At 36.4% G+C, this 24300-nt stretch overlaps 1 protein-coding gene across 3 annotated transcripts in view; it reads left to right on the plus strand.

Moving 5' to 3' along the window:
• Nucleotides 1-24300, plus strand: part of NOX4 (NADPH oxidase 4) — a 165705-nt gene that overhangs the window by 72162 nt on the left and 69243 nt on the right. For all 3 annotated transcript variants that reach the window (XM_030333009.1, XM_030333010.1, XM_030333011.1), the window contains one exon: nt 16665-16725. In XM_030333009.1, the coding sequence (XP_030188869.1) occupies nt 16665-16725 (61 nt within the window). The remainder of the gene's footprint in view (nt 1-16664; nt 16726-24300) is intronic.

Here is a 24300-nt window from a genome sequence, read left to right on the forward strand (position 1 = left end):
ACGACATGTCAAGTGAAACTGGCAAAATACAACGGTAAAGAGAAAATTCTGAAAGCAGCTGGGGATAAACAGGCTCTAACTTACAAAGGGAGACCGATAAGACTAGTGATGGATTCATCTACTGAAACTTGGCAGTCCAGAAAGGAATGGCAGGAAATCTTCAGTGTGATGAACAGAAAAAAAGTATGCAGCCAAGAATCCTTTATCCAGCAAGTCTGTCATTAAGAATAGAAGGAGAGATAAAGGTCTTCCCAAAAAAACAAAAACTGAAGGAATTCATCACCACTAAACCAGCTCTACAAGAGATCCTAAGGGGGATTCTGTGAGTGAAATGTTGCAACGACCACAAAGTACCAGAGACATCACTACAAGCATGAAACCTACAGACATCACAATGACTCTAAACCCATATCTTTCTATAATAATACTGAAGGTAAATGCACTAAATGTTCCAACCAAAAGACATAGGGTATCAGAATGGATAAAAAAGCAAGACTCATCTATTTGCTGTCTACAAGAGACTCATTTCAGACCTGAGGACACTTTCAGTTGGAAAGTGAGGGGATAGAGAACTATCATGCTACTGGAAGTCAAAAGAAAGCCGGAGTAGCCATACTTCTATCAGACAAACTAGACTTTAAATTAAAGGCTATAACAAGAGATGAAGAAAGGCATTATATAATAATTACAGGGTCTATCCATCAGGAAGAGCTAACAATTATAAATGTCTAGGCACCGAATACAGAAGCCCTGAAATACATAAAACAATGAATCACAAACATCAGCAACCTTATTGATAAGAATGTGGTAATTTCAGGAGACTTTAATATCCCACTTAAAACAATGGATAGATCATCTAGACACAGAATCAGTAAAGAAACAAGGGCCCTGAATGATATATTGGATTAGATGGACTTGACAGATGTATTTAGAACTCTGCATACCAAAGCAACAGAATATACTTTCTTCCTGAGTGCGCATGGAACATTCTCCAAGATAAATCACATACTGGGTCACAAAACAGCCCTTCATAAGTATAAAGAATTGAGATCATACCATGTACACTTTCAGACCACAATGCTATAAAACTTGAAATCAACCACAGGAAAAAGTCTGGAAAACCTCCAAAAGCATGGAGGTTAAAGAAACCCTACTAAAAAATGAATGGGTCAACCAGGCAGTTAGAGAAGAAATTAAACAATATATGGAAAGAAATGAAAATGAAAACACAACAATCCAAATGCTTTGGGATGCAGTGAAGGCAGTCCTGAGAGGAAAATACATTGTAATCCAGGCCTGTCTCAAGAAACAAGAAAAATCCCAAATAAAAAATCTAACAGCACACCTAAAGGAAATAGAAGCAGAACAGCAAAGACACCTCAATCCCAGCAGAAGAGAAATAATAAAGATCAGAGCAGAAATAAACAATATAGAATCTAAAAAACTGTAGAGCAGATCAATGAAACCAAGAATTGGTTTTTTGAAAAAATAAACAAAATTGATAAACCGGTAGCCAGGCTTCTCAAAAAGAAAAGGGAGATGACCCAAATAGATAAAATCATGAATGAAAATAGAATTGTTACCACCAATCCCTCAGAAATACAAGCAATTATCAGGGAATACTATGAAAACTTATATGCCAACAAACTGGACAACCTGGAAGAAATGGACAAATTCCTAAGCACCCACACACTCCCAAAACTCAAACAGGGAGAACTAGAAAGCTTGAACAGACCCATAACCAGCGAAGAAATTGAATCGGTTATCAAAAATCTCCCAACAAATAAGAGTCCAGGACCAGATGGCTTCCCAGGGGAGTTCTACCAGACATTTAAAGCAGAGATAATACCTATTCTTCTCAAGCTGTTCCAAAACATTGAAAGGGAAGGAAAACTTCCAGACTCATTCTATGAAGTCAGCATTACTTTGACTTCTAAACCAGACAGAGACCCAACAAAAAAAGAGAACTACAGGCCAATATCCCTGATGAATATGGATGCAAAAATTCTCAATAAGATACTAGCAAGTCAAATTCAACAACATATAAAAAGAATTATTCACCATGATCAAGTGGGATTCATTCCTGGGCTGCAGGGCTGGTTCAACATTTGCAAATCAATCAGTGTGATACATCACATTAATAAAACAAAAGTAAAGAACCATATGATCCTGTCAATTGACGCAGAAAAAGCATTTGACAAAATTCAGCATCCTTTCTTAATAAAAACCCTTGAGAAAGTCGGGATAGAAGGAACATACTTAAACATCATAAAAGCCATTTATGAAAAGCCCACAGCTAATATCATCCTCAATGGGGAAAAACTGAGAACTTTTCCCCTGAGATCAGGAACACGACAGGGATGTCCACTCTCACCGCTGTTGTTTAACATAGTGTTGGAAGTTCTAGCATCAGCAAACAGACAACAAAAGGAAATCAAAGACATCAAAACTGGCAAAGATGAAGTCAAACTTTCACTTTTTGCAGATGACATGATATTGTACTTTGGAAACCCTCTAGACTCCACCAGAAGTCTGCTAGAACTGATACATGAATTCGGCAGTGTCGCAGAATACAAAATCAATGTACAGAAATCAGTTGCATTCTTATACACTAATAATGAAACAACAGGAAGACAAAGAAACTGATCCCATTCACAACTGCACCAAGAAGCATAAAATACCTAGGAATAAATCTAACCAAAGATGTAAAAGATCTGTGTGCTGAAAACTATAGAAAGCTTATGAAGGAGATTGAAGAAAATATAAAGAAATTCAAAAACATTCCATGCTCATGGATTGGAAGAATAAATATTGTTAAAATGTCACTACTACCCAAAGCTATCTACACATTCAGTGCAATCCCAATCAAAATTGCACCAGCATTCTTCTCGAAGCTAGAACAAGCAATCCTACAATTTGTATGGAACCACAAAAGACCCCGAATAGCCAAAGTAATTTTGAAGAAGACCAAAGTGGGAGGCATCACAATCCCAGACTTTAGCCTCTACTACAAAGCTGTAATCATTAAGACAGCATGGTATTGGCACAAAAACAGACACATAGACCAATGGAATAGAATAGAGACTCCAGAATTGGATCCACAAAAGTATGGCCAACTCATCTTTGACAAAGCAGGAAAGAATATCCAATGGAAAAAAGACAGTCTCTTTAGCAGATGGTGCTGGGAGAACTGGACAGCAACATGCAGAAGAATGAAACTAGACCACTGTCTTACACCATTCACAAAAATAAACTCAAAATGGATAAAGAACCTGAATGTGAGACAGGAAACCATCAAAACCCTAGAGGAGAAAGCAGGCAAAAACCTCTCTGACCTCAGCCACAGCAATTTCTTACTTGACACCTTTTCAAAGGCAAGGGAAAATGAACTAAAATTGCAAAAATAAAAGCACAAATGAATTATTGGGACCTCATGAAGATAAAAGCTTCTGCACAGCAAAGGAAACAACCAACAAAACTAAAAGGCAACCAACGGAATGGGAAAAGATATTTGCAAATGACATATCGGACAAAGGGCTAGTATCCAAAATCTATAAAGAGCTCACCAAACTTCACACCCGAAAAACAAATAACCCAGGGAAGAAATGGGCAGAAAACATGAATAGACACTTCTCTAAAGAAGACCTCCAGATGGCCAACAGGCACATGAAAAGATGCTCAACATCACTCCTCATCAGGGAAATATACATCAAAACCACACTCAGATACCATCTCATGCCAGTCAGAGTGGCTAAAATGAACAAATCAGGAGACTATAGATGCTGGCGAGGATGTGAAGAAATGGGAACCCTCTCGCACTGTTGGTGGGAATGCAAACTGGTACAGTCGCTCTGGAAAACAGTGTGGAGGTTCCTCAAAAAATTAAAAATAGATCTACCCTATGACTCAGCAATAGCACTGCTAGGAATTTACCCAAGGGATACCGGAGTACTGATGCATAGGGGCACTTGTACCCCAATGTTTATAGCAGCACGTTCAACAATAGCCAAATTATGGAAAGAGCCTAAATGTCCATCAACTGATGAATGGATAAAGAAATTGTGGTTTATAGACACAATGGAATATTACGTGGCAATGAGAAAGAATGAAATATGGCCTTTCGTAGCAACGTGGATGGAACTGGAGATTGTTATGCTAAGTGATGTAAGCCATATAGAGAAAGACAGACACCATATGTTTTTACTCTTATGTGGATCCTGAGAAACTTAATAGAAGACCATGGGGGAGGGGAAGGGGAAGGGGGAAAAAAAAAGAGAGGGAGGGAGACAAACCATAAGAGACTCTTAAGAACTGAGAATAAACTGAGGGTTGATGGAGGGTGGGAGGGAGGGTGATGGGTATTGAGTAGGGTACCTGTTGGGATAAGCGCTGGATGTTGTATGGAAACCAATCTGACAATAAATTTCATATTAAAAAAATAAATGTGGCTAATACTAGTAACTTCTCTAATGCAGTTACTCTGAATCTTAATTACAAAGGTATCATCAAGTGCTAAGCCTGGTACTTGGTATACAGTAAGTTCTCAGTAAGTTAGAAGCTGTTATGGTTGTAATTTCAGAGAATGACTGGAGAGCCACGATGCGATTAAATGGAATGGAATTGTTTCGTTTTGTTTGCCTCATTCTGCAGCATGCAGTGACTAAGTTCTGGCCCCAGATTGGTTTAGAAACAGTCATTTGGAGCAATGGAAATTTTGCCTCCTGTGGTTTACTAGCCTGTAGGATAAATGTTTTAAGTTGAGTTTCCTGGGAAACAGACTGAGAGGTAGAGATTTTCCTGAGGGAGGTTTGTGGAGAGCGCACTCAGGACAGCACCTGAGAACACAAGACAGGAGTTGAAATGCTGGGTAAAGGCTCAACAGAGGCCTCAGCAGGTCTGACAGCCACTACACATAAATGGTAGTTCAGGTTGTCCTGTATTGAGGTCAGGAAGCTACATCTTTGTACTTTGTAATTGGCTAGTCACTAGAGGTGAGATGTCTCCAGGAAAAGACACTTAGAGATGGGCATGCAAGCTTCCTTCTGTGGCTAGCAGTTCCTGGGGAGGGGCCTCAGGAATGAGCTCTACAGGAAACATTTTCAGCAGTGGGGAGGTTGAGGAATTTGTGTTTTAAACCTGAAAATTGGGAAGTGGGGGGAGGAAGAAGATGTGAGCAGTGCACCACCATTTCCACTACAAATGACATTTAAATGTATGTATTTAAATTATATATTTACATTCACTTATGTATTTATAAATACATTAAAAAGTATATGAAATACATATTTTGTGAAAAAAATCTTACTTTTTTAAAACTTGAAATTATATATGAGACACATAAAAAATCTTAGTTTATCAAAATTCATTGAACTTAAAAATATTGTAGTCCAAGGAGGATTAAGAGGTACAAACTTCCAACTATAAAATGAATCAGGGGTGCCTGCGTGGTTCAGTTGGTTAAGCGTCTGACTCAACTTTGGTTCAGGTCATGATCTCATGGTTCGTGGGTTCAAGCCCCACATCAGGCCGTCTGTTGGCAGCGTGGAGCCTGCTTGGGAGTCTTTCTCTGCCCTTCCCCCACTTGTGCTTGCTCTGTGCCCTTTCTCAAAATAAATACATAAACTTTAAAATAAAATAAAATAAAATAAAATAAAGTCACAGGAATAAAAACAGCATAAGGAGTATTGTCAATAAGATTGTAATAACTTTGTATGGTGATGGGTGGTGGCTACTCTTGCTATGGTGAGCATTTTATAAAGTACATAATTGTTGAATTAGTGTTGTACACCTGAAACTAATATATCATATGTCAACTATACATCAATTAAAAAACAGTTTGTAGTCCAAGCACCAGATTTATTTGTTTGCTTATTGTTGGGGAGAGGGGATATCTAAAGCATAGATTCTTTAAGTGATCAAAGCAAGTAACACCATTGATGACAAAGTTAGATCCAGAATTCATGTTTTCAGGTTCTTCTCCCTCTTTGGGCCTTCATTGGCTTAAAGTCCAGGTAGAGTTTTACATGTTGTTCTTCAACCGTGTAATGGATCTTTAACAGTGTTTTCCTGTCATGCTCTATAATTGCCAAAGTTTGGATTTTCTACCCGAACGAATCTATTCTATTCTGGTTTTTTCTTTATTCTATTCTTTAATCTATTCTTTTAAAGTATGCTTTCACCTAATTTATATATGTGAATCGGAGATGATTTTAAGAAGCCCAAGCTGGGGCACTTGGGTGGCTCAGTTGGTTGGGCATAAGGCACTCAGTTCAGGTCTTGATCTTAGGGTTGTGAGTTCAAGCCCTGCATTGAGCTCCATGTTGGGCATGGAGCCTACTTAGAAAATGAATGAATGAATGAATACCAAAACTTAAAGTATGAAAACTACTGCTTACAATGAAATATAGCATCTCTTAATATTTAACTGAGATAAACATTAATTATGTTCAATAATATTTTTCATGGATTCTCAACTAAAGAAATAATGCAGAATCTGTTTTTTTATGGAATTGAAGTTTGCATGAATACCTCTATATCCTTCCGTTATTATTTTTAATCAGAAGTACACATGTGCTTTCCTGACATCTGTATTCTAAGTTGTGTGATTCATTATTTTTAAGCTTGGATAACCTGATTTCACATATTTTTCCATGAGTCAGAGGCAAGTCTAGCTGTTGGTTTGTTATTGTCTGTGCTTTTACATAGCAAGCCTGTACTTGCCATCATTTTTCTGCTTTGTAGTTTTAATCTCTTAACCAGTCATTTTGGGAATAGTCTTTCCAGTTTTCAATGAAAACCAGACAAGAATGGTCATGGATTCCTTAAAGATTAGCAAATTTTTTGTTATTATTACTTATTTAATGTCTTGGGTTTAAATACAACCAGGAAGTCTGCATCAGCTGTTTTGATCTTGGGTCTTGCTTTCATTTGTGTAATTCTTAAAAAAAAAAATTGTTTTTCTCTAGCGTTTCACAAATCTTTTGCTTGGGCAGCTTAGAAACTCAGCTGGGATAGATGATAGATTAGCAAAGCAACAAGGTACCTTAACCATAGACCAGACATGGTCAAAATTGCCCCAAAAAGGTCACTAATGTTCATGAAACATAACAGGACATCTGAATTCCCTGAAAATTAAACATCTTCTAACTGCTGTAGTTTCATTTTTTTTTTCCAGGGGTAAAGAAAATATTCCTTCAGTGCCTAATGAGAACCTGCATGATAAATGTGAACCTAAATAGGTCAATGTATTCAGAGAAAACCAGCTATTTAATATTAAATTTGATTTATCCTATTGGTATTTTTAGATGCCTCCTTTTTACCTAGGTACAAAAGAGAAAATTGTGAATAAAAGCTCCTTTTTTTTTTTTTTCAACGTTTATTTATTTTTGGGACAGAGAGAGACAGAGCATGAACGGGGGAGGGGCAGAGAGAGAGGGAGACACAGAATCTGAAACAGGCTCCAGGCTCTGAGCCATCAGCCCAGAGCCCGACGCGGGGCTCGAACTCCCGGACCGCGAGATCGTGACCTGGCTGAAGTCGGACGCTTAACCGACTGCGCCACCCAGGCGCCCCAAAAGCTCCTTTCTTAACTCACATCTCCTTCCAGGTACATTTCCACTCATTTTGTCTTAAATCCACCAACTTTTTGCCCACAGCACCCTACAAAAACATTTTCAAGGTCAGCAATGACCATGTTACTGCTGCGTCCAGTGGTCATTTCTGAGTCCTTGATGGAATTGACCTTTTAGCAGCATTTAGCACAGCTGATCACTTGCTTTATTGAAACACTTTTTTCATTTTGTTTCCAGGACATCCAATTCACCTGGTTTTTCTCCTCATTTTCTGGCCACTTTTACTCAGTGTCTTTTTGCTGTTTCTTGCCAATCCTACAACTTCTAAATATCAGAACAGTTCAGTGCCCATTCCTTGAACCCCCTGTCTTCTCTAGCTAAACTCATTTCTCTCGTGATCTCATGCAGTCTTACTGATGCATCTGTGTGCTGTCATCTCCCAAATGTATATTTCCAGCCCCGCCTCCCAACTCTAAAATTCAAGCTCATGTATCCAGCTATTTTCCAGAAACTTCCATCTGGATGTCTAAAGGATATCTTAACATGTCTAAAACTCAACTCCTAATCTTCAACCTCCCAAATCTGTTTCACCCACAATCTTTCCCACCTCAGTTAATTCCAGCTCCATTGTTCAGGTTGCCCATGCTGAAAATCTGGATATTACTCTTGTTTTTTTGTTTGTTTGTTTGTTTGTTTGTTTGTTTTGATATAGTCAGTAATCTGTCCACTCATGTTCTTAGTTCTGTCTTCAAAACATGTCCACCATTTCTGCCGTGGCCCCCTGGTCCAGTCTACTACCGTCTGGTTAGCCTGCTAACTGATCTCCCTCTGCCTGCCCTTGCTCACCTGCCATTTAATCTTAAAGCAGCCGGAGTGATTATTTTATTTTATTTTTTATTTTATTTTTAAACGTTTATTTATTTTTGAGACAGAGAGAGACAGAGCATGAACAGGGGAGGGGCAGAGAGAGAGGGAGTCACAGAATCTGAAACAGGCTCCAGGCTCTGAGCTGTCAGCACAGAGCCCGACGCGGGGCTCGAACTCATGGACCGTGAGATCATGACCTGAGCCGAAGTCGGACGCTTAACCGACCAAGCCACCCAGGCGCCCCCGGAGTGATTATTTTAAAATGCAAATCAGATCATGTCATTTCTCTGCTCAAAATCAGCCAGTTTTCACCATGAGTTATACTTAATGCCAGTTGACTTGTAAGTGTGTATATGTGCGTGCCCAAGTGTGTGCATGGAAGAGAGGAGGTCAGTGTGGCTAGAACACAGTAAGAAAAAGGAAGGATGGTAGGAGATAATATCAGATAAGTCACGAGGAGTCAGCTTATGTAGGGTTTATAGGACATTGTAAAGATTCTGGATTTTACTTAGAGTGAGGAAGGGCCATTGGAGGCTTCTGAGTAGTGGAAGAGCATGATCAGACTTACTTTTTCATAGGATTACTCTTGCTGCTGTGCTAAGAGTAGATGAAGGGAAATGAACAGAAGTGGGAAGACCAGTTAAGAGGCTGTTGTGGACATCTGGTTGAGGTATGATGATTGTTTGGATGAGGGTGGTGACAGTGGAAGTAGTGAGAAGTGGTCATATTCTGAGTATATTTCAAGTTAGAGCTAACTGGATTTCTTTTTTTTTTTTTTTTTTTTTTATGTTTGTTTATTTTTGAGAGTCAGAGACAGAGTACGAGTCAGGGAGGGACAGGGAGAGAAAGGGAGACATAGAATCTGAAGCAGGCTCCAGTTTCTGAGCTGTTATTAGCACAGAGCCCAACTCAGGGCTTGAACCCACAAACTGTGAGATCATGACCTGGGCCGAAGTCGGATGCTTAACTGACTGATCCACCCATGCACCCCGATCTAAGAGGATTTCTTGATAGATTGGGTATGGAATGTGCAATAGAAGAGTCAAGGTTATCTTCACAGTGTTTGGTCTGAGCAGCTGGGGCTGCATTGAGATAGGGAAGACCATGGAGAGAGCAAATCCTGATGAGCATTTGTAGAGCTTAGTTTTGGAATGTAAATTTGAGATGGCATTTAGTGTGCATTCATTAAATATTTGCTGGGGTAATCATAAAAGTAGCAAATATCAGCCCTACTTTCCACTGTGTGGGTTATTCCTGCATCTAGAGCCCCTTTTGTCCCACCTCCGATTGTCTTTGGGTTTGTGGAAGGGTAACATGATTGTAGGGGTCAGATTATTTCACATACAGATAAGAACAGTTTCTCTTTCTCTTGTTTTTAATCATAAGCTGAGGTCTTCTGTGAGCAAAAGGTGGGCTTCTTCTTTTGCTCTGAGGTCTATTGCTCTGAGGTCTTCTGTGAGCGAAACGTGGGCTTACTTCTCAAGGTGACCCCACTTATGAAGGTAGTGGGGTTTCAGTTTCATCTGTTTCTTTCAGTCTATTCCCCAGCCACCATGTCATCCACATTTCTCCATTACAGATTTTGTTGATACCTCTCCATTGTTGTTATCACACCCCATCTTATCTTTGCTGTTTTAGTTTGTGTTTTTATATCCCTCAACTGTCATGTTAATGTTTTGTTTTTATGAAAGTTGAGATAAATACATACATTCCATCACAGTTCATAAACATTTCATGTACATACTTTTCCAGGATCTGTCTGTTTTAAGATTGAGTATATTTTTTCATGCAAGTATGCAAGTAAACACTAATTTTTTTCTTCAAGTTAACAAAGAGACATTAAGATGTTGTATTTGTCAAAATGTTTGGAGTCACATGTTGCATTAATTGTAATGAGTTCTGTGCTCCTGGCTCATTATCTCTTCTCTTACTTTTAGACAATCCTTATTTGTGAAATTGCATGAGCTCCTAGTATAGTCTCTGGAACACTTTGGACTCATTTGTTGAATGTATGAATAAATTATAGAAGAATTGCCCATTATTGAAGTCCTTATTCATTCTCAGGTTAATTCTCCAATACTTCACTGAATTGATATTTGAATGTATACCCACTATGGAAAATATGCTATGGATATACAGTAATGACTTAGAAATAGGCCTTGATCTCAAGACATTGCAAATGTATACTCATACAGAGAAAAAAATTACATACAGTTAAAGAGATGGACCATAATAAAGGGCATAGAAGTCAAATAATTTAGCGGGGGTCAGGGAAGTGAGGAATTTTCATGGCAGGGAAAATTAGGATTTCTTCATGAAAGTGGTAGCATTTGAGATGGGTCTTAACGAATTGCTAGTGTTCAATATGAGAAGTAGGAATGGAGGCTAGTAAGTGGGAAAGTGACGGGCAGGGAAATATATTAGCTGATCCATGTTGTCTTTGCTGGATTAGAGTGGTCAAAGAGGAACTTGCAATATAAAGTTGGAAAGAATTTGGAGCAGATGTGGTTGGCTATAGACTCTAGGAAAGAAAGAATGTGGGTGTTTTTCCTTAGGAGGACACAAAAGGTTAATCAATAGGAGATTGCTATAATCATACATTTTCTTTGGTAAGATTATTGTGAAGGACTTAAAAATTGATTGAATGTTGGCAGGAAGAGATACACATGATATTCCTCTGATATTTGAGCCCCTATTCTGATAAGGGCATGGGTTCTATGTTTGGACATAAAGGAATCAGAAAAGAAGGCAATATGGGAAGATACTGGGGTTTTTACATGTATTACATTTAGAGTGAATTTCAGGTGGGAACGTCTAACAGGGGTAGAAACTAGAGCTTTGGAAGAAGGGACTAAAAATAAGATCTGACACATTCTGTTCTGTGATGGTTTTCTGTGGTTTAACAAATTTGTTACATTGAAAATTTAGTTCTTAATATAGTAACATCCACTTTAGAATCATTTTTATTTTTTATTGCAAGGCTCTTGATTTAAAAACAAACACATTGTGGCTTTTAAATTTCTTTCCCATGTTGAATAAATCATTGTGCAGTGACATCATTTTTACATTTAGTTCTTAAATGTAAGATGATTACATAATATCTGTTTATATTTTTGTGGGGCTGTTATAAAATTATTAGTCATTTGAGTACTTTTAAAACTCAATGCCATAATGTACAAATAATTTGAAGGAAAACATTTTTACTCAAGGATATCAAAATAGAAACTCTTCCAGATCTGTTCTTACAAATTCTGTCACTTTATTTTCTTACCCTTAAAGTACGTGTTGTGTATTCTGGTGTATATATTATAGTCAACATAAGCCATACTCTTTGTCTTCATCTAGGAAACTTAAATGAGACTAAGTTGAGGGGCATCCGGGTGGCTCAGTCAGTTAAGCGTCTGACTTCAGCTTAGGTCATAATCTCACAGCTTGTGGGTTTGAGCCCCACATCAGGCTTTGCACTGACAGCACGGAGCCTGCTTTGGATTCTCTCTCTCCCTCTCTCTCTGCTGCTCCCCCACTCCTACATGTGTGTTCTCTCTCTTAAAATAAGGAAACTTAAAAAAAAAAAGATGATTTAAGTCTGAACTTTGAAGACAATGCCCCTTTTATCATCAAGCTTGGAATGGTTGGTAGTAGCCAAATGTGATACCAATCTGAGTTCTTTTTATTTCTTTGGAAGCGACTTGTTTATGTTTTCCATTCTGAAAGCTTACATAATTTTCCTTCACATTCAGAAATTTTGCCAAAATATTTCTAGGTTTAAATCTTTTTATCCCATTATATTTGATGGTTAGCAAATGCTTTAATATAAAAAAATGGCTTAAGATTATTGAAATTTATAGTCCTGGAGATGTTTATCACATTCACTCTATCCACCTCTTAGGTTTGATTACTTATATAGAATTAATATAACCGGATGGGGTGCCTGGGTGGCTTAGTCAGTTGAGCGTCCAACTTTGGCTCAGGTCATGATCTCATGGTTCATGAGTTCGAGCCCTGCATCGGGCTCTATGCTGACAGCGCAGAGCCTGGGGCCTGCTTCGGATTCTGTGTCTTCCTCTCTCCCTGCCCCTCCCTGCTCGCTCGCTCTCTCTCTCTCTCAAAAAATAAATAAATATTAAAAAAAATTAAATGAGACTAAGTTGAGACTCAGTAATATATTATTGCTTACATTTTAAACTTTTAAAATATTTAAAATTATAAACATTATAAAGGCTAATAATAATCTTAAAAGGGAGATATGTATGTAATGAATTCTCTTTTCTGTCTTCAGTTTTACTTCCCAGAAGTTAACATTCCTAATGCCATGTTATGTATTCTCTTCAACTTATTTCTATATATATATATAAAAATTCATATCTTTTTTTATATTAATAATGTGAACTTAAGTATGTGTATTATCCTGTAACTTTTTAAACCGAAAACTTGTCATAAGTATATTTCCTTATTAGGCTTCTAGGAAAGTCAGAGAGCCATGGATATCTGTACTTTACTATTTCATCCTGTTGAGAAGTTTTCTAAACGCTATTAAAAAGATAGTGAAGAGGCTTATCTAGGAAGAAGTTGTCATGGCCGTTGTCAAAAAGGTTACTCTCTGTGTTCTCCTCTAGGATTTTTATGCTTTCAGGTCTTACATTCAGATCTTTAATCCATTCTGAATTTATTTTCGTTTAAGGTGTAAGAACGTGGTCCAGTTTCATTCTTTTGCATGTTGCTCTCCAGTTTGTTATATATGCACAATGGAATATTACTCAGCCATAAAAAATAATGAAATCTTGCCATTTGCAATGACATGGATGGAGCTAAAGAGTATAATGCTAAATGAAATGAGTCAGAAAAAGACAAATAACATACTTCACACATATGTGGAATTTAAGAAACAAAACAAACAAACAAAGGGGGAAAAAAAGAGAGAGACAAACCAAGAAATAGACTCTTAACTATAGAGAACAAACATTGTGGGATGAGTTAAATAGGTGATGGGGATTAAGAAGTGCACCTGTTGTGATGAGCACTGGGTGTTGTATGGAAGTGTTCAATCAGTGCATCGTACACCTGAAGCTAATATTATTCTAACTGGAATTTGAATAAAAACATAAAAAAATAAAAAAGATAGTGAGGAGACATTAAAGAATCACTACACTATGTTTTTAGCTACATTAGTGAATCTGAACATTATTTGTGCAAAGCTGCTAGAATGTGATTCTAAGATCTCCAGTCATTGTTTCAAACCACACATGCTGAAGTCATTCTGTGTGTTAATCTGTGCAGGCCCCCTTCAAATGTGAGGCGATATGATTGGACAAAGACAATGTTAAATCCTGTATTCTTATACCTAGCTAGTTTGAGCAAGTATCAGTAACATAAAGGCATCTTTCCCAGACTTTGAAAGAAACCGTACTATGTTTTATCTGTTTGAAATCAGATCAACCTTAAAAACTATACTGATGCATTTGGCTGGCATCACATGAGGGAGGTTTATAGGCTCCTACAGGACCTGAGGGGGTGTTAAACACCACATGCAGTTATCTTTTGCAATGTTTACACTGAAAGATGGAATAGAGATATGAATATTTGGCAAGTTATATGTTTTCCTTTAGAGAATGAGATTAAATCAAATGCACACTCAGACTTACCAAAACTAACCTTTTTTGCTCTCTATTCTGATGCCTCCTTGACTTAGATCTTTTTTTAACCTAAGATGTAGTTCACAATGAGGGAATCATCAAGTGACATGTGGACAGATTGGTAGCTTAGGTTTTTGCTTTCTGGGAGCTACAACTTTTACTGCATTGAGGCTCTGGCCAGCCTTAAGTAGCAGGAAGTGAGAACAATGGTGGTGCCTGGGTGGCTCAGTTGGTTGACTTCAGCTCAGGTCATGATCTCCTGGTTTGTGAGTTTGAGCCCCATATCAGGCTCACTGCTGTCAGTGCAGAGCCTGCTCTGGATCCTTTGTCCTCTGCTCCCTTTGCCCCTCCCCCACTCATTCTCTCTCTCTCTCTCTCTCTCTCTCTCTCTCTCTCTCAAGAATGAATAAACATTACAAAAATTATGAGCGGTTTTTACAGATCACATCATCTTACTAAAGGTATGATCATTAAGATTTACTAGTTATAAAACTGATCTCAGAATTATTAAAAATCAGAATAAAAATGAAATAAATATTAAAGTCACAATTATAAATGAAATATTATAATTTTAATAGTATAAATAATTAAGTATTTTATAAGTGTTTTTTTTTTAAATTTTTATAGTGCTAACAATGATTCCATTAAAAACACTGATTGCAGATTCAGTGTCTCCCTCTCTCTCTGCCCCTCTTCCGTTAGCACTCTGTATCTCTCTGTCTCTCGAAAATGAATAAAAACATTAAGAAAAATAAAAAAAAAAAACACTGATTGCAGAGCAGTAGTTTGAAAATTCCGTGTTACGTTATTTCCCAATCCTGAACTTGATCACATACTTTTTATTAGTTTATGATTTGCTATGACCAAATGAGTAATACCTACCTTTTTATTTTAGTGTTTTCACTGGTTTCCAAGCTACCTTTTTGACTGTGGAGTTCTTTACGTATCTCCGTGGTGTGTTTATCTTCCCTTATTTCCTGTCCTTCTAGCACCCCAGTGTGACCTACATTAGTTGATTGACAAAGTGAATTTGAGGGTATTGGACTTGCTCTATTTGCAACCCCTTGTCTATCTCAGGACCCACCGAACCACATTGGTGCTTTGATTTTGGCCCATATTTCTACTTCATTCTTATTGTTGTACATGATTCTTGTAATCTTCAACAAATACTTTTCTCCCTCCTACTCCATTTGATCTCTCATGCTTACCTTAGTGGAGAGAGCGACTTGCCATAGTTAAGAACTATGTAGTCAGACAGACATGGGTCCAAATTCTGTCTTGTCTTCTTACTAGTTGTATGACTGGGCAAGTTAATATTTTTAAGTCTCAGTTAATTCAGTTTCCTTCAATATAAAGGACAGCTCACCAGGGTTATTGTGAGATTTTGGAAATAAAGCACTTAGCCCTGCCCTTGGTACATGGTATTCAAGGGAAGCTTGGTAGTCACAGGTTTGAGAAGTTAGTGTTGGAAAGGGGAACTAATTTCTGTAAAAATCAGGAAAGGACAGGTATTGTGTGGTAATAAAGGGATGTTTTAGGAGGTAGGACAGTTGAAAGAGCATATATCATACAGTTAAAAATAATAATGTATATAAAGTTCTTATCCATAACTCTCAGGTTAGATGTGTTTTCAGAATTCAGAATTTTGTAGATTTTAAAAGGTATGTATATTTCATATATTACATAAGATCTCTAGCAGGATATGGGGTAACATTCTTAAACAAATGGATATTTATGTAGGAAACACTTATATACGAATTTTTATACAGAAGTATTAGCCTCCCATCATTATCTCCCATAAATTCAAGTTAGATAGTGTCACCCAGTGAATTATGAAAAAACGTACTGTTACAATTTTTGAATCTTGGGGTTATGGATAAGTGTTTGGGGTTCTGAAAAATAAAAGGAGATTCTGCATTTTCTTATTGTGAGCCAAAAAGTACCATGTGGGTGTTTTCTGTATTTCCTGAACATGAGGCCATGGATACTTTTCTTACTTCCAGTACCCATGGCTCATTCTCCTTCCCAGATACCCTTGCCAGTTCACTCCAGATTTATTTCTTCTGAGAATTAAGGGAGGGAGTGAAATACAACTCTCTCAGTAGGAGTTTCCTTGTTGGACATGGAAAATTTAGGTCACATTGAGAAATATTTCTTTTCTTTGTTCCTGAAATTTGTTAAGATGTAAAGTGTATAATAATATCTGGGGAGAAAAAGACATTACAATCAGTCTCCATTTCTTCCTTTGTGGTTAAAAGCCATGTCCTCTGAAATATTTTAATTCCAAAAGTATTTGGCAATATTTGTCTTTAGATGTGATATCCTAACAGTTTTAGACTATGCATATTTTACCTTTTTTGTCTAAATACTTAGGAGCTTTTAGAGAAAGATATATTGTCTTATTAACTGGTTGATGTTGCTCTTTTTTAACTAATGAGGATCTATATGGATTTTCAGTTCATTCCTTCCTATTTTCTATTGACTTGGGGAATTTGCTATGAGAATGAAAGTTGTAATTAAATCATAGTTTGGTCATACATAACTGTTAATCAGAATTGATTCTACTATTTTATTTTATTTATTTTTTTTTTAGTGTCCTACTAAAACCAAAGCAACATTTGGTGTCCACCTCAAAATAGTAGGAGACTGGACAGGTATGTAGAATATAGAGTTTTAAGATACATGCTTTGAAAATAATGGGTCATATAATAGTTTGCATGTGTTTAAGTAATAGAACTACCAACATATCTAGATGTGTATATGTTCTCAGGCTGTGGTTTTGTTTTCTTTCTTTGCTTATTCAGTTTTGACATTCACATTTTCTTTTTGTAGGATGAATTTTTGCAATTCAAATACCTTGGATATCAATAATTGTTAATAATGTATTGTTTTCTCTGCAAATCATTGGTTTCTGCCTACTTGTCAGATGCACTGGCAATAGAAGGAACAATGAAATTCATGTTTTAGAAAACATGATTTTAAAATTAATGGTTTGTTTTACTCTCAAAATAATCAACACCTGCGATTGAGATCACATAAATTATGTTTCAGTTCTTACATGATCTTTTTGTGGTATTACCTATGTGTACATAGCAATTCCACAGCATCTTTGGAATAATGGTCATTTTTAATAGCAAGTCTATTGATGGATGATATGTTATTTATTCAATAAAAACTTTTGTGTTATCTGAGAGATGCATTGTATTAAGAGTTCTGAGTAAATAAAAAGAAACATTATTCATTCGTCTATTCCCTTGGTTCAACAGAGTAACTGACAAGTGAGTGCTCAGTATATATTAGCTTATTGGCTAGTTGTTTAGTTTGGTTGCTCAAGGGAAAGGATGTAGGTATAAACATGAATGCAAGTAGAAATAAAAATATTTTCGAATAGAATGCTAAACTAGGAGTTGGTTTGTGAAAACTACAGGGAATCAGCAAAAGGTAGATTCAGTGTAATCTAGGGTTATAGGAGCTTTACAGAGAAGATAGTATTTGAGCCAAACCTTGAAAAATCACACAAGTGAAGTAGGTCATTTAAGTAAAATTCACAGCATTGTCAAAAATCAGAGAAGGTAATGAGTAAACCATATTTGAGAAAGGTGTGTCAATCAGCTTAGCAGAAGCAAAGATTTCGTTCTGGGGAATACTATGGAATATCCATTTAGAGTCAGCTTGGTAAAGATTTTGAATGCCTTAACAAGATATTAAAATAACTTAGAGGTGCTAGAGAATGTTTGAAAGATTTAGAGCATCATAACAAAAATAGTATTTAATAATTTGCCAGTTGGATGGGTTAGAATCAAGGAAAGACTAGAAAACAGAGAAGAGTCAGTGGGGAGGGGTGGGAATGGGTACAGGACTCGAAGGAGTGGTTTTAAAAGCACAGGTTTGGGAAATTAGCATTGGAAAGGGGGGACTAATTTCTGGAAAAATCAGTAAAGAACAAGATATTGTGTAATAAGAAAGGGATATTTTAGGAAGGACAGTTGAAAGAGCTTATACAGTTAAAAAATCATAATGTGCATAAATTCTTTGTCTATAGAACAGGTAGCCAGCTTGGAATTGGAGACTTAATGAAAATGGAGAAAATATACAACATAGTATTTAATGGGAAAACAATGAAATTAATCAAAAGAGCTTTGAGCAGTAATGACCTATGGAACTGTGAAACATCAGGCTTAAGTATAGTTTAATACAGTCTAGCTCCATCCATGTATTATACCAAGTGAAATAAGTCAATCAGAGAAAGACAAATACCATGTGATTTCACTCATATGTGGAATATAAGAAATAAAACAGATGAACACAGGGTAAGGGAAGGACAAAAAGAAAGAGAGAGAGGAAGGGAGAGAGGGAGGGAGGGAGGGAGAAACCATAAGAGACTCTTAAATATAGAAAACAAATTGAGGTTTGATGGAGGAAGGTGGGTGGAGGATGGGTGATGGGCACTAAGGAAGGTACTAGTGATGAACACTGGGTGGTGTATGTAAGTGATGAATCACTAAATTCTATTCCTGTAACAAATATTGCACTGTATGTTAACTAAAATTTAAATAAAAAATAGATGAAGTTTATTTTATTGCATTCAAGAGAATATCATGGTAGCCCCATATTAGAAAAACACTGGTGTAAAAGAAAAGAAAAGAAAGGAAAAGAAAAGAAAAATGCTGGTGTAGTATGAAAATAGTAATTCTCATGATAAGCCCAGAACTAGTGGATATAATCGCAGCTGTTTTTCACCCGTTTGACAAATAAAGAAAGAGCAAAGTTCTTCTCTGGTAAGAATCCCAATAAAGTAAGAATTAGCTTCAGTAACGAATGGTAATCACTTAAATTCCAAAACTGAAGGGCAACACATTGAAGATATAATTGAATTTATCATGGTAAGGAGAAACTTCATGATAGATTATTACTGGCTATTGTTGTTGAGTTTCTTTATAAAGTTATTTTCTATTGTCAGTAGCTCATTAGAATAAATGATTATCTCATCATTTATTTCAATCTTTTCTATTAGGAACACTTAATAGTTTTAATTTTATCTTCCTATTTTATGTACTGTGCCATTGAGAGAGAAAACAGATCATTCTATTCAGAGTTTAGTTCCAGTCATATGCTTTTCAATTAATAGACCTTCTTGGTTGTTGATTTTAAATATTTGTTAACTTGGAAAAAAAATGTCAAGCATTCATGCATAGAACCCCTAAGAAGCAATCAAAGCGGCTACATAGCACAGGACAAGTCTGGCTTTTTATTATTTATTTATTTATTTATTTATTTATTTACATTTTAGAGAGAGAAGGAGAGAGAACATGTACGTGAGTGGAGGAGGGGCAGAGGGGGAGAGAATCATAAACAAGCTCCACACTCAGCATGCAATCTGATACGGGGCTCAATCCCATGACCCTACAATCATGACCTGAACTGAAATCATCAGATGCTCAACCATCTGAGTCACCCAGGCACCCCAACTAGCTTTTTATTTTAACCAGGTCTCTGTTGTACTTCTGAAGTGTGGGAAGAACTCATTAAGTTTGGAAGACTCTTCAAACCTCTTAAACACATTTCAGGTTTTTTCTTTAAATGATGGGAATAGAGGGGGTAGAGTGAATTACTCAAGTGGATTTATCTTTGACTTAACATTTTGTTGCTTTTCTAGAATAAGTCATGCTTTCCAATTTCAAATGCATGGTTACAGATTGCCTGTTGGCTTGATTACCATTCTGACTATCCAAAATTGTTTTGTTACTTTTTGCATTAGATGTCATTACTATTGAATAATGTCTGAGATCATGTTAAACTACTGGGTATTTTAATGGCCTAGATAGCAACTTACTCTAGAGAGGTTTAAGTTTTACTACAAAACCTTTTTATACATAATATCTGCATTCCAATTAATCTGAAAATTTTGTCATTTTTCCATTCAGTAATTAATGGATTGACAAGTGGATAAATATGCAACAGAGGGCTTATTGTATGTATCACAGAACAGCTTTTCCTTGAATCTTGGGTATTCATTTCCATATTGTCTATTGAAAAATCTTGCTACAGTCAGAAGATATGGTTGACTTTGAAGAATAAAAGTAGGAAAACAAGGCCATGTGACATCATGAATTTGCCTTGATTACATAATACATTGATACTCACAGAACAAGTAACCTTACAGTTTTAGTTAAAGATTAGGCCAGAGAAAGAGGTGATAATTCTCTCTAGACATGTTTTATACTTCATCTAGCTGATTGTTTATGAAAAGATTAAAACAATATGTGTGATGTATTAAAAGTATTTTTTTTTCATTTGGGGAGTTCTTTATAAGTCAGATTATGACTGTATGAATTATAATAATGTTTTTATTTTATTAAAAGAATGGATTTTGAACAACTGTGGTATCCACCTTACACTATATGTATCACAGGCTTTTAATTGCTGTAAGAAAAGCAAAAAATTAAAAATACTCCTATTGAATACCAATACTATTTTAGAGAACATGCCCCCAAAAAACTAGATTCCAAATAAGTTTGAGTAAACTGACCTTTTTGAACAGCACAGATCATACTTGCACATATGAAATATCATGGATCTTACATAGTGCATATTCACACAGTGTAAACTTTAGTTCAAGCCCAAAATAAGTATGAATTATCAATTGCTGTACCTGCAAAGGAGTGACTAGAAATACTCTTTTTGTTGTTGATATGACTAGCAAATTACAGTGGTTAGTCATTTGTGGAAAATAACATTTAGACTATCTGTTACTTTGGCTGATAATGAAATATAAACACCTACTGGATACCAGACACTGCACTGTGTCCGGAGATACAGAATTGACCAACACAGATAAGGTATCTGCACTTATAAGGATTATATTCTAGTCAGTAGAGATCTCCAGTAAACAAAAAACCAAATCAATGTATAATATGTTAGATAGTGATAATGCTATGAAGAAAAATAAAGGTAAGAGAGTAAGAATGATGAAGGGTAGGAGTGCTGTTTTAGATGGGGTGTTTAGTTACATGCAAGGAGATGAGGGAATAAGTCAAGTGGATTTCAGGAAGAAGTGTATTTAGAGTACGCAAAGAGAAAGTACAAAGTCCCTGAGGTGGTAATAAGTTTGGATATTCAAGGAACAGCAAGGAGGCCAGTAGGTCTGGAATAGAGACAGTGAAGGGGTGCGTAATAGAAAATAGATCAGAGAAGTGAGCAGGGGATTTGACACTATAGACTATAGGAAACCTTGTAGTTTTTAAAATTTATTTATTTAAATTCAAGTTAGTTAACATACAGTGTAGTATTGGTTTCAGGAGTAGAACCCAGTGATTCATCACTTACATATAACATCCAGTGCATTTTTATGTGACTGAGAAAAAAGGTATGGTTTTGAAATCTAAATCTGAATCATCATCCATTTAGTTTTAATACATACTACCTAGTGGTTATCAGGCTAAGGTTATTTATTTATTTATTTATTTATTTATTTTAAATGATTGAGTTTAGGGAGAAGGAAGAAAAAGTGGGGCTTCAGAGCATTGCAGAAAACAGGTCAAACTTTTTATTGGGGTGGGGAATGTATCATCATTTTAGAGATGATTCAGTAGTGGTTTTATCTTCTGCCATATGGTGCTGGTTTACAGGTTCTGGCAGCTTAGGGTCCCATTAGCCTTCATGGATGGTAGTAGCTTCTTTCTACTTTCTGGATTTGTCCATTGTTTTTGATTTAGCTTCAGTACTTCCTTCGCCTAAGTCATTAGTTCCCTGCATTAAATTCCTTTCACTTAAATCGTGAAGAGTTCACTTAAATCATTCTTGGTTTTGGTTGGATTTGGAGGTCAGCGAAGCCTTTTTGAACAGAACTCTGAATCTGGAGAAGTAATAGTGGGGAAGATAAGAGGACATGTAAAACCCTGAGGCAGTCCAATGTTTGTATTCAAGGACCAGTTAAAACTGGAATGTTGTAGGAAATAAAATCAGAGAATACCCATGGACTGGATATGGTAGGCTCTTATAAACTTCAATTTTATTATAAATGTTATAGAAAATCATTGGAGGATTTTGATTTGGGTCTGACTCACATTTTAAAATGGTAACTGTGGCTGCTGTATAGAGAATATGATAGGGGTAGACAACAGTGGGAATTAGAAGATGAGTTAAGACAGAAGCTCTTGCTGCTGTCTAGACAAGAGAAGGTGCTGGTATGCGTAGGATGATGGTGATTGGGTCATGAAGAGTGGGTGGATTCTGAGGGTATCTCACAGCTGTTGTTGAGGGACTGGAGGTGGGATGTAACAAGAGTTAGGAATCAAAGACAATTTAAGGTATTTAGTATCAATAGGTAAGTGGACAGTGCTTCTGTGTATTGAGATAAAGAACATTGCAGCATATCAGAGGCACAAGAGTGGACATTCAAATTCAGTTTTGTACATTTTAAATTTGAGATGCCTCTTAGACTTTCAAAAAGTAACGTTGAATTTTACATTGTATATATTATATATCGACATTGTATGTATTTGCACTGTATACCATTACATTAGTATATCTTTTATAGAATTTATGTACATTTTATATGCCTGCTTTACATTCTTAAAATGCAATTACAGATATTATGTACACAAATAACTTACAAAAACCAATATAATGTCCTAACCTTAGTATAAAGGAGCTATTAAGATAAAGTCATTTATAGTAAATGATTTACATTTCATATTTAAATTTTCAAGCATGACTATATTAGAAGTCATAATGAAATAGGTGACTTAAACCACATATAAAATGATCATGAATAAGACACTTCTAAATATAGAATCCCAATACAACTGAAATACTATGAGCACTGTTTTCTTTATGGTGTGATTTTACAAAATAGTGAACTTCTTTTGGTTAAATTCTAGTAGTCACAATAATTTACAATATTACTTCAGTGTACAGGGTGGTTGCAGTGTTGGGAGTTTTGGCACATATTTAGGTCATACAAAACCTTTGCATTTTTTATCTTTATAAATGAGTTTTTCATTTACGTGAATGTCTAGCAAGTCATGAAAAGCATGCAGGAAGCGAGACAATTCCTGATGTCTAATGTCTCTGATCCCTACCCTCTAAATTTTAGTAACCACTGATCATCATTGTGAGATCCAAATTACCTCCCCAAATTCTCAAAACTACTCCTACGAGGTGGCACTGTCCTGTCAAGAGTAACTACTTTAAGGTGTGTAGAGGGGAGCCTGCGTGGCTCCGTTGGTTAACCATCCAACACTTGATTTCAGCTCAGGTCTTGACTTTATGGTTTGTGAGATCAAACCTTGCATCAGGCTCTGTACCAACAGCATGGAGTCTACTTGGGATTCTCTCTCCCTCTCTCACTGCCCCTCCCCTGCTTGCGTGCTCTCTCTCACTCTCACTGCCCCTCCCCTGCTTGCGTGCTCTCTCTCACTCTCTCTCAAAATAAGTAACTTAAAAACAAGGAAACGTGTATAAATAGAGAAGAACTATAACAGAGCCCTGAGACTTTTTTAACATGTAGAGTCCAGCAAAAGTGACAAAGAAGGAATGGCCACTGAGGAAAGAGGGAGAGTTTGAATCCTGGACAGAATAGGGCAATATTAAAAAAAAAAAAAAAAAAAAAAAAAGAAAAGAAAAGAAAGAAAGAAAAAAGCATTGATCAATTGAAACAAATGCTACTGAGAAGTGGAGTAGAGTGAGGGCTGAATAAAGACACTGGGAGCTGTGTTTTTAATGAAGTATTGGGAACAGAAGTCTGTCTGAAGTAGGCTCAAGAGATAGCAAGAGAAGTAGAGATGGTCCATATAGACAAATCCAGAGATATGTTGGGGGCAGCTCCTATGAGTTCATTGGGTCATTGAATGCTTCTCTTCCAACTTTGTTAAGTGAGGTCATGTTTGACAGCTTTAAAATCATCCACAGTGTATTTATTCCACAGAAATTGACAGACATCATAAAATAAGGGTTTAAGAAATGTTTTTAAAGACTTGCCTGTTAAGTATTTGCCAAAACACTACTGGACAAATTCTAAGGAGTTTTGATATAAATGAAATAAAGAAATAAGTCAGTAGCTGAAGGAAGGAGGATATAGAGACAAGGCAGATGTGAGAGCACATTACAACATAAATACAGGTACACACACACACACACATATTTAATGTGAACTATTGTAATATGTTTACATACTTCGGGGAACAATGAGTAATGAGAATGAAGTAGAGGGAAAGAGCAGAGTCCAC

This window comes from Lynx canadensis, chromosome D1, assembly GCF_007474595.2.
Source record: "Lynx canadensis isolate LIC74 chromosome D1, mLynCan4.pri.v2, whole genome shotgun sequence".
NCBI lineage: Eukaryota > Metazoa > Chordata > Mammalia > Carnivora > Felidae > Lynx > Lynx canadensis.